Below are 12,543 nucleotides of genomic sequence, written 5' to 3' on the forward strand. Positions count from 1 at the left end.
TCCCGGTAATTTGATTAAGCTTATTCTAGCAGTAATTTAAGCTAGGGTTCATATTTGGAAAAATACCCATAGGTGAAATGTGTTCATTTTGATGTTTTATGATAGAATATGAGGTTTTAAATTATGTTAGACAACTTGTGCTACTCGGTTTTGAGTGAAAACGAGTAAAAGGGCTTAATCGATAAAAATACCTAATAGTCATAAGTATATGTTAGAGTGAGAATTTGATGTTGCCATAGAAGGGAAAAGTGATCAGCATGTCATAAAACATAATAATAAGGGATGAAGTTTAATTCCCGAGCCTAGGGGCAAAAGTGTAAATATGCAAAAGTTTAGGGGCAAAATTGTAATTTTGTAAAAGTTTGAGTTAAGGACTGTTTTGAATAGTTCATTAATTAAATAAATAAAATATAATGTTTTAGATCCCAGAAAACGAGATTTGAACCTAGAATGAGAGAAAAATCGAAAATTGGGAAAGTTGGTAAAATAGTCGTTTTAGTATCGAGGTAAGTTCATATGTATAATAAGCATTAATTTATGCATGTTTCAATGTAAAATTGATATATTTATTATGATTTTCGAGGTGTTGAAAGTATGTAAGTCGGTATGATAATAATACAGCAATCATGCTGTAATTTATATTTGAAAGTTAAATTTAGTGAATTAATTGAATTATGCTAAATTAAATGATTATGGTGCCAAGTTTATGAATTGATTTAAAAATATGTCTATGGTACATGAAGTGCATTGAATTATCATACATAAATGTGATTTTTATGATTATGGATATTATGGGAAATTGTAAGTTCATATGATTTTTAATAAGGCAATGTGTAATTTAATGTTATTGCCTTGATATTAAATGAGACGTAAGTTTATATGTAAGTAATACATCAATATTACTTGTATTATGATATTTTATAATAATATTGGAAATATGTTTGTGGATAATTACTTGATTGGTGAAATTGTTGGAAAAGAGAGAGAAATCCCGGTTGAACCTTCGGAAAGATTGGATGATACAGATAGTATGTAGCTAGGTCACATGTATGGTGCTGAGTGCACATCATGTGTACAAGAGAGCTACAAGACATTATGATGTAGCTAGGTCACATGGGTGATACTATGTGTACACCATGTAGACAAGAGAGCTACGGGATATATGTAGCTAGGTCGCATGCGTGGTTCCAGGTGAAGGACACCATGTAGATGAGAGAGCTACGAGATAAACTGGCTAGGTCACATGGGTGGTACTGAGTGTTCACCATGTGTACAAGAAAGCCGAACTATATGATGGGTGGAGCTATGTGCTGAAACCACCAAGTATCGAGGATTGATCCTAATTGTTCAACGGGAGACTCTCTATGTATTGCTTTGTGAGTTTTGTGATGAATAAGTGCAGGAACTTGGTTATGTGAATGATGTGTTCATTAAGTGACTAGGAGGGGTAATGTTATAAACAAGTAAGTTATACATGAGGATGATTTTATGGTGACCTTGTGATCATGGGCCTATACTTGTGATGTATGAAATGTGGTGAAAATGATTTGTGATATGTATGTTAAAATGAGGTTAATACAAAGAAAGTGTGAAAGAGTGAATTAGCAATAAAACTGTTTTGGACAGTAGCAGTGATGTGATTTTTAAAAATCACCAAAAATAGTAGAAATTGAATCAGAGACTTAATGAGATATCAAATTAAAGCTTAATGAGTCTATTTTCAGATAAAAGAAACAGAGCAAGAAAATAAATTCTATATTTTGAGATATTTATGTTTTTGTGAGACTGGTTCAGAATGATTACGTGATCCCCTGTTCTGACTTTGGAAAATCAAAACAATTTGGATAAAAATAATTAGAGGATTAAACTTATATTTTTAAAATCCCTAATGAGTCTATTTTCAAGATAAATCAACAAGAACATTATCCGAGTTCTGTACTGTGAGATAATTAATTTTTAGTGAAGAGAGGTCAGAACTGTCAGAAAGTGAAACAGGGGAAATTTTAATGAATAAACTGTACTAATTGGCTAAACCAAAAATTATGAAAATTTTATGGTGGAAAGATATGTGCGTCTAGTTTCAGGGGAAATTTACAAATCTTAATTTGGAGCTCTGTAGCTCGAATTATAAATAAGTAAGTGACTATGACTCATGTGGACAGTTTGATGTGAGAATTTATTAGTAAATTGTGAAATCGTACTTACAAGGATGCTATATACATTAAGGATGTGGAATGGAGAGGAGGAGGAGAAAAATAAATATATGTGGAATACATGGAAACTATGGTATATGAAATATTGATATAATGAAATAAATTATATGTGTTTATAAGAAAACAGAAAGAGAATGATATGTATCATGACATGTATATATATATGACTAGTCTCAATGTAATGCTTGTTGGGTATGGAGTTGAATTGAAGTGTTTCAGGAAAACATGTTATTTTGCGTATCTGAATTGTGGTATTTTATAAAGATATGATCTAGTTTTAAATATGAATGCTTGATGACTAAGCTGAAGATATTTGGTAAGATGATAATCTTGGTATAAATGTATAAGTAGTATTATAATAAACAAGGTAAAATGAGTATGAGAGACACATGTATGATGACATACAAATGCTATGCTTATGGTTTAATTGAGAATATTTAATCATTAAATGAATACCATGTTATATGCTTTTGATTTTGTATAAGTGTGTAAGAGATTAAGGTTGACCAAAGCTTGGAAAATAGCCTAGGTATATTCCATACAGGCAGAAACACGACCATGTGTCTCAGCCGTGTATGGAACACGACTTTGGGACACGGGCATGTGGAGCCTTAAAGCATGAAATTTTCAAGATTTTCGTAAGTTCTCGGTTTAGTCCCGAACCCTTTCTAAAGTATGTTTTGGGCTTCGTAGACTCAAATAAGGGACTATGTGTAAGTGAATGAACGTTTTGAAATATGAATGAAATTTTATGGCCCGTATTTTAGTTTAATGTTTGTATATTTGTCCGGTAACGCCTCGTACTTTTTCCCGGCCTCAGGTACGGGTAAGGGGTGTTACAATAGTTATGAGTGTGTATATGGTCGTGGATATGTTAATCTTGAAGAGGGTACAAAGTTGATATTTTGGTTATAGAATATGACATGTACATAAGTTATTGCAAGTGTTTTGATATATTTAAAAAAAAATGAAATAAGAGCATGTTGGAAAAAATCTGTCAAGTGTGGGCTAGCTTCAAATTAGAAGATTTTTACAAAAATTACCAATGAGGTAATTTCACAATTTCTCTAAACTTTTGGGTCAAGTTGTAAATCAGAAAAATATCTCTAGAAATTTTCTAAAATAATGACCCAAAACTCTCTTTATATAGGGAGAGTTTAGAGAATTAAACTATGATTAAACTTAATCACTTTAATATTAAATTAATATAATATTTATCAAGATAAATACATATTAATTGATTGGATCGAATCCGGTTGTAAAATTATTAAATACATATTCATTTTTGCAAGCAGAAAGAAATATTATTATAAGGATATTTTTATTTTCTTCTTTTTTATTTTTTTAAAATTTTTACATCAAGTTTAAAAAAATAAAATTTTGAAGAGATTTGAACTTAAAACATTATATTTTTTTAGTATCTTAATTTTATTATTTTAACCAAAGCCTCACTTTTTATATCAATTTTTTTATAAATATATTTGTTATATAATTTTTTTACTTATATTATGTGTGATAATTTAATATATAATTTTTTTTGTAAATTGCAATATTAAGTAATTATTTTTAAAACTTTGAACATAGGGTACTACCCTATTAATCACTAATTTTTTTTTTTTGTTAATTTGGTCACTGTCATTAAAGAAATTGATCAATTTGGTCACTTTATTGTTCAATTTAGCAGGATGCTCTGTTGGGAAATGTGCCTATATTGTAGTAAACATATAATTGTTTTCTATTTATTTGAACAATGAATAAATAAATAAAATTAATTTCACATTTCACTATAATATATTTTGTATTTCTGTCTTTTATATTTTGCATGCATAGCAAAATTATGACAAGTAAATATTAGCTCATTGATTGTCTAAGTTCAAACTAAAGATAATCAATGAACTTACAATATTATTTATCTTCAGTTTGAACTTAGACAATCAATAAACTAATATGTGCTTGTCACAATTTCGCTATGCTTGCAAAATATAAAAAACATAATAGTTAAATCTGAAATTACCTTTATTTATTTATTCATTGTTCAAATAAATAAAAAACAGTTACATATTTACTATAATATGGGCACATCTCCCAACAGAGCATCCCGCTAAATTTAACTATAAAGTGACCAAATTGATCAATTTCTTTAATGGCGGTGACCAAATTAACAAAAAAGAAAAATGGTGACTAATAGGGTGGTATACCCTATGTTCAAAGTTTTAAAAATAATTACTTAGTAATGCAATTTACAAAAAAAAATTATATATTAAATTATCACACATAATATAAGTAAAAAAAATTATATAACAAATATATTTATAAAAAAAATTGATATAAAAAGTGAGGTTTTGGTTGAAATAATAAAATTAAGATATTAAAAAAATATATAATATTTTAAGTTCAAATCTTAATAAATTTATTTTTTTCGACTTTATATAAAAAAATAAAAAAGAAGAAGATAAAAATATCCTTATAATAATATTTCTTTCTGCTCTGCAAAAATGAATATGTATTTAATAATTTTATAACCGGATTAAATCCAATCAATGACCTACATCAACTTAATCATAAATATATAAATGTAAAAAAAAAATGAAACAATAATAAATGATAACACCGACTGCATATACTTTGTTATACATGGATCGTTCAACTTGAAAGATACTAGTGACCAGGTCCTCTAGGGCTTGGCCCCGAAGCCAAGTGCTGGAGCCAGCAGGACATTGTGAACTTGGCCTTTTCGTACACCGACGACGAGTATGTGTGCAGATGATTAGCCTTGGCAAAATCTTCAGGTAAAACTCTTGTACCTTCCACTGCAACATGGCTCAAAATGGGCAATGAGATTACAAGAATGATGAAAAGGGTGCTTACTTTTCTGCTATTCATCTTCCAAAATGGTTCGCCTGAAACTCTTTGGAAACGTAAATATATGAGCGTCGTTGTTTATGTAGATGAAATGGAATGCGTATATATAGGGGAGGTGGCTGTTGGAGTTGAACCTTGTAGCAAGTAAATATGTTAGTAAGCGCTTATGAAAGATATCGTGTTGACCAAGGAGTTTTGAAGCAGGCAGAGGAAAATTAATGTGAAAAGGGAAGGGCGTAAGTGTAAGGGAGTTTAGGATATTGAATGTGTCAATGCCTCCGTATATTTGAACATACACTTGACTTGAATTTACATCATGCTCATTGCCCTCTATATGACTTTTCCTTATTTTAATGAAAAAGATATTTATTTTATACGGAGACCATAAATAAATAGAGAGTTTGTCAAGTGTATTATAATATGTGCGACACTTGTTTCACTTTTAATCCGTTTGTGTAATTAGAAAAACTCCACAAATGGTGTATCAAATAATTATCCATTAAAAACTATTAATGAAACAAAATATTCTTTATACTCTTTATATCCATTTTAAAATTTCAATAATATTATGTGGGTTTTCTTACCAGTACAACAAACATTTATTTCCAACGAAATTACAATACATAAAAGGTTGATTTTGAGAACAAATAAATAAAACTCAAAAGTATTTAGTTATGGTGTTTTGTCAATTTCTTTTAAAAACTAAACAAAGTGATAGTGGAATTGAAGTGTTAATAAAAAAGAAAGTTAATAATTATTTCATAATTAGACAAACGGCAATATCCTATGAATTTCACTCTCTGACTTATTGGTAAGCAATTTGTGGGGTTTGATAGTATTCAATTTGATTAGTAACTTGTATTATATCTGTTGAATTAATTAAAAAATTCAGTGGTCAAAGTTGATATTCAAATATTTGATTTCACTTTGAATTTTGTTTATTTAATCCACAGATAGTGGATTGGGATACACAAATTGCACAGACAATGTAACTAAATACACAAACTATGTGCATAATCATACAAATATTTATTTGAAATTAATAATATTACCCATTGGAAACTTTACAACTCCTTTGCCTTTTGTCTCAGTTCGTTAAGTTCTGTCTCAATTTCTGCATCGCGATACGGAAGCTTCGTGTTTGTACTTCTTCCAGGTGGGAGCTCCCCTTTCTGCTCATCAAAACAATTGGAGAACTGAAATTTAATAACCTTTTACAAAGGTTGAAATCAAGAGATTCCTCCTGAACAACTTCTTCGGAAAACTTTTAAGCTTGTATCTCACACTCGCATCTCACGTATATCTAGACATAGATACAAGGATATGATCTCCAAAGACTCCAAATATATAAAAAAAATCTATGTTACACTTGTATCTGTGCTTACACTCCATTTTTTCTTAAAAAGTACCAATGTCCAATATTTGTATCTAATGCATATACCATCCTCTGTATACATGAAAAACTTAGAAAAGTAAAAATTGAATATCCATATTTCTCATTTACAGCCAAGTCCAAGTAACATAAGCTAAAACAGACTGAGGAAAGGAAAAACAAGACGCATTGGAACAATTCTGAATGTTCAATTCATATTGTTTTTCTTTTCGGTAAAAGCCTAGTCCAAGAAAACTTATGAGAGAAAACTAATCCCATCATACATAAATCCATCTTCCACAAAATAAAAATGAGACATACCTGTGAGCTACCGGAGAGTTCCTTTTTCAGATTTGCAAGATCATCATCAACTGATGTGCTCTCTAGTAATGCAAACTGCAAATTTATGTAATTTGTCTCTTCAAGAACAGAAACTAGTGAATTTTGTAGAAAGAAACTATCGATGCATAATCAAAAACAGGTTAGACAAATGTGAACTTCCGTATAAAGGAGTCTTGTATTCTTAATACGAATTTACTGTTCCTTCAACTTTTTATTCTTCTTGAAAAACCCATATTAGAACTTTAAGTGCTCATATCTGGCATATATCCAGCCTTGGATACAGGAAAATAGTCCTCCAAAACTTTCCAAATACATGGAAAACTTCGAAAAATTGAAAGGAACATACCCAAATACAACACTGATACCAAAGTCCTAGTAATGTGGTAAGTAACTATAATTCTAATCATTTTTATCTTAAATTCATTAAAATTTTACCTATCCCTAATAACATAGTCTGCTTAATCCACGACTATAGAAAACAATGGCTACCATTTCAAATTTACTTTCCATTTTCTTTTAGGGAACTTAGAAAAACCTTTTCTGTATTTCCGATCCTTTGAGGATGTCAAAAGACATATTTGGATTGAGTGTATAAATCTACAGTTAAATCAACATTTCAGGTTATGATATCAACAGGCCATTAATGCTGCTAACACCTTGTCTATGATGGCCACCAGAGAAAGTGGAGCAAATTATCGAATAACAGCAAGGGAATTTTGGCCATAGAAAGTTTAAATCAGAACATAAAGTAGGCGATGGATAAGTCACTACCTTCCCTTCAAGATCGTCGGTGGTTAACTGCCCAAGAGCTTCTGCTTCAGACTCCATTGCCATAACTGTCAAAATAAGAAGGCAAGAGAATGACAAAAGGAAAAAAAAAAGAAAGACAAGGCAAGTTCAGATCAATAGTATTCCAGTTCTTATAGACTGACCAAGAGATGCAAGAGATTTCAATCTCAAATTATCGTGACTGCCTTTAGCACAAAAGAATCACCAATCATCAGGTGTGTGACAAGGATGAGTTTTTATAATATTACAAATACTTCCATTTCTTATGAAGTGTTTAGTTTGAAAATGATGGTTGATTAAAGTGAAACATTTCATAACTAGTGGCTAGGCCAAAAAGGACACACATATCAAAACTTTAACACTCCTCAATGATGTTACTCCAATTCTCCAATTTTCTTAAACTACCTGCATGTGACACCCATGTCCAACGCATTTTTGGACTTGGGTATCAGAATATGACTTTAAAAGGACCCTCCAAATGCTCAGAAAAACCTTTAAAAAATCGAACATACCCATATCAGAAAAGTACTCATATCTGACATTTACACCCTAGTCTGAATATCATAGCTCCTCACACCCCTTGGCAACTGAGAAAGCATCCTCACACTTCAACTTACTAAACTTAAACCGGAGATACTGTGAAAATGCTGGAGAAGAAATCACCCAATAATTTAATTGGATAACATATTCATGTTTAAGTTCGATTTTACTAGAGAAATATTGCAGGGCTAAAAGAGCTTTATTTTGTGCGCTTTCCATCATGCCAAACTCAAAATCTTTGCTAAATATGATGCACGAATAGACAGGATGGTCACTTACGACAAAAACCTTCCAACCTAAGATTAGCTCACCTTTCTCTTCCATTTTCTCAAAAGCTGATAAAGCATTGCTTGTGTTGACATTTCCAACCATCTCATTAACTTTTGTTGCAGTTCTGAAGAAAGATGTAAGAACTCACAATGAGCAAGTACAATGAGATAAAACAGAGAAAAACAAAGGTAACAAAGAGAATAGTCAAGACTACCGTGCAGTCTGAGCCCGAGCTTTCAATGTGTCTTTCTTTGACTTTGCCTCTTGTATCTTACTCTCTAAAAGCTACACAAAATTTGAATTAAGGGAATGAAACCCCATCAAATCCATCCATGTGTAAATAATAAGATAAATGTATTACTTCTTATGTATCTATCAAGTTTTTCATCCAATATTGCTCCAACTGTTTTTTTTAGAAGTATCCAAATCCAAGGTATATTCTCATGAATATATTCTAAATAAGAAGACCAAATTATCTAAACGAATAATATTGCAATGAAATCAATAGTAGCAAAGATGAGTAGACATTTACCCTAGTGTTTGAGACGAGATTCTCAACTACACTTTTCTGTTGATCAAGTTGAGCTTTCAACGAACTAGCATTATCCTGAAACAAAAAGCAAAAATGATTGTTTGCCAATTGAAAAATCTAACCACTTTAGGAACTTCGAATTAAAATAACAGGTTGTAAAACCAGGAAAGATATGTTTTCAATCTGTAGGAAACTATCAGTTACACTGTTTAAGCAATTCAATAGGGTTATTGTGTCCACTGGTGTTTGTGTAACTTGATGTTGTCGGAACAAGCCTATGTTGCAATGCCATGAACCTCATTTGGCATACAATTTTATCTGTTGACCAAAAACACTAGAACCCTAAACCCCAATCCCGACATTATAAAACAGATCTGTTTCTCATTGTAGCAACCACAAATCAAACCTTCATCTCACATTGAAATTGCAAAATATAAAAATCTAATCAAACCAGCTAATCGGCTATGCTTATTAATCTACTTTCCAGTTTCCCCAAGCGTTTCAACATACAAAATAATTCAGATAAGAAATTGTAGATATTGGAAATTTTTATAAGAATGCTCGAAAACACTCTACAGCAAGATGACATCTAGAGACTTGGATGTGTGTGTTGGATATGACATGTATCTAATACAAATATGTTCAAAAATTTTCATGTATTTGGAGGGTCATATCCCCATATGTCCAGATATGATATGGGTGTTAGCAGACACAAACACTTCAAAAAAAAATGAAGAGTCAGAACAACATAGTCATACAGCATAAGATTTACGCCTCTTGAGGGCTTCACGTGCAAGATCTTCTTCTCCTTTCTGAAGAGCCAACTGTGCTTTACGGTACCTATATGAAAACAGAACTCAATAGGGACATAAACACTCATATCCTCTGAAAACTAAAGAAAAAATATCCTCAATCAATTACCAATCTTCAGAAGCCTGCTGTGCAGCTTTATACTTATTTTCCAACCGCTTTTGAGATGCTAATACCTTCAAAAAAGAAAAAGGATCACATCTGCATATAAAAAATTGGGAAGAAAATTACACTGAAACGGCACAATAAAAAGTTGTAAAACAAAAATAAACTTCTAGGACCATCTTGGAATCTATTCTTGAGTACATATGCAATGCAATCAAGCATAAAAAGGGAAAGAAAACAATGTAACCGAAGGCGAAAGAAACTCGAGAAACTAAAAAATAAAATAAAGGTAATGAGGCTTACTTGTGCTGTGGCCTGTCTCATCTTCACCAAGTCATCATTCATTTCAATCACAGCTTGCTCTAAGATTTTTTCTGGGTCTTCAACAGAGCTTAGGAGAGCATTTGCATATGACTGCCATTATCAGTGAATTGAGTCAAGTTATTGAGATAACACATCAAAATTTGGAATCATAAATCATAGTATCTTTACATGAATGCATATAAACAATTCGTAAACTCTGACCTTAACAACTCTAGCAAACCGATCAAAAAGGTTCATGCGAGTGCCAATGGCACCTGCACCTCCTCTACAAGAATGAGATCCTCCTGGAAGGGTCCTTATGCTTGTAATTTTTAGTGCAGCCACTGTTTAAGGGAGCAGAAAGAGCAACTTAAAGGATAAGTTGAACCTACTTTAGGTACTAGTGTTTAGCCCTTTTAGATAATGTTAGACAGTCCGCTGAAATTCATACTGTTATGTACTAAAATGAAAACTTAATCACTGGAGTTCCAATCGTTCATATTACTCCCTAATCATCAACCAAAATGCAAATAAACAGTAAAAGGATAGAAAAAAGGGGTGACAAAGTTATACAGAAAATTGAAATTGAAAAGATGGTCACTCACATCACATGAAAAGCAAAAAAAAAAAAAAAAACTTATGCAGAAGCTTACATAATTTTAGGGGAATTGCACCAATTTATAAATGAATTGCTTTAACTTTTTGACATGTAAATCATCTAAATATTGTAATCCACATACGAAATACACCATTTATGCTTCAAGAATATAATGTGTTCAAGAATCCGTTTGCTACACCACTTAAATAAGCTTTAGAGGTTTATGTAAAACCATTAGCAAATGACCCAAATAAACAAATAAATTTCATCATCCATAAAACCAGCGCTTTAATAAAATTATGTGTTCCATTTAAGTAAACAGCTTAGGCAATCTGCTTATGAACTAACATTCCATGGCAACACTCCTTCTCACTACTCAAGCTACCAAGGACAACAATGGCTGTAAATTTACGATGAAAAGCAAAGAATTTTGAAGAACAAATCATAAATTTGATATCCCAAGTTCCAAACAAATACAACCAACTCATAAGCAAGGAAAAACCATTCATGCCTTAACAATCGAGTTTGAAGTCGAGCCTGAGAATTGGTCCTATTTTTTTTAATAGGTAAGCGAGATTTTTATTTGAGCTCGAGATATAAAAGTATTTAAGAACCCATTTGATTCACCACTTAACTAAGCTTAAGCTCTGTTTGGTACGAAGGATGTAAAGGAGTGCGGATTGAAAACTATGTTAATATAATGGTTAGACTACTTTGGTTCTAATTTGATTAATAAATTTCCCATCATCACACCTTTCAGTCCTTCATACCAAGCAAAGCCTAAAAGATTGAACAAAAGCATTAGCAAATGACCCAAATAAAAAATGGAATGTCATCATCCATAGAAAAAGCTGAGGTTGAAGAAAATTATGAGTTCCCCTTGAGTTAAGCTGCTCAGTCAATCAACCTATGGACTAACCTTCGATGGCAACACTCTTTCTCACTAATCAAGCAATCAAAGACATAATGGCTGACAAATTTAGAATGAAAAGCAAAGTTTTTCAAAGAAAAATCACACATTTGATATATTCCATAACAATAAATAAAATTTAGCTCCCAAAAGGCACAACCAACTCAAAAGCAAGCAAAAATTTGTAGAAGAACTTATGAAGATTGGAAGTAAGAAAAAAGGCCAAAGAAAGAGTACCTCCGCCATTAAAGAAAGAAGAAGTTAATGGTTTCTTAACTAAACAACGAATGCAAGTACTGTTACTGGAGCTTGAAGACGAAGAAGAAGAAGAAGCAATGGGTTTGAAAGGGAGGGTCAATCCTGTAAATATTTGAGAATTGGCAGCCATTTTTAGTGTTTGTATGAAGAAAATTTGAAAGGCTGGTTTTGCTGTGAGAAATGAGATGATGATATCATATCAGTTACATTCCCAATAGGCGTTCTTGGGTTTTCAGATTTTTCTTTACTTTCTGGTTTTCTCTTTAATTTCGGTCCGCTTGTTGCCAAAGGAAAAAATATAAACCGGTTTGGTTTGATCCCTATTATTTAAAAAGAAATATTTTTCAGCAATTTTTTATTATTCATTTCTTGAAAACACTAGGTGAACTTTGGTGCTTTTATTTACCTCAAATATAATTGATGATAATATATGTTGAACAAGGAAAAGAAGATAGTGGAAAGAAATGTCCATTTACCTGTCATGATATAATGAGAAGTATGAGAAAACCGAGGAGGAGGATAATGTGATACGGTTGCTGTTTACGATTTTCGAAAGAAAAGGAGTCGATTATTAGTCTATTGTGCACAATCTTATATAAGTGAGGATACCTCTTGTCTTGTAGTACCTACGACAAATTA

The 12,543-nt window shown here is 31.6% G+C and overlaps 1 protein-coding gene across 1 annotated transcript; it reads right to left on the reverse strand.

Moving 5' to 3' along the window:
* Positions 1–5,976: 5,976 nt before the first annotated feature.
* LOC107951361 (membrane-associated 30 kDa protein, chloroplastic) lies at positions 5,977–12,209 on the reverse strand. Its single transcript, XM_016886380.2, has 11 exons — positions 11,884–12,209; positions 10,361–10,482; positions 10,139–10,249; positions 9,842–9,906; positions 9,679–9,760; positions 8,921–8,995; positions 8,603–8,673; positions 8,430–8,512; positions 7,561–7,625; positions 6,769–6,843; positions 5,977–6,247 (listed from the first exon to the last, which is right to left on the reverse strand). Exons 1-11 carry the CDS (start codon positions 12,032–12,034, stop codon positions 6,140–6,142), a joined length of 1,008 nt encoding a protein of 335 aa, XP_016741869.1. The 5' UTR covers positions 12,035–12,209; the 3' UTR covers positions 5,977–6,139.
* Between the last annotated feature and the right edge of the window lie 334 nt (positions 12,210–12,543).

Source organism: Gossypium hirsutum, chromosome A02, assembly GCF_007990345.1.
Source record: "Gossypium hirsutum isolate 1008001.06 chromosome A02, Gossypium_hirsutum_v2.1, whole genome shotgun sequence".
NCBI classification, from domain to species: domain Eukaryota; kingdom Viridiplantae; phylum Streptophyta; class Magnoliopsida; order Malvales; family Malvaceae; genus Gossypium; species Gossypium hirsutum.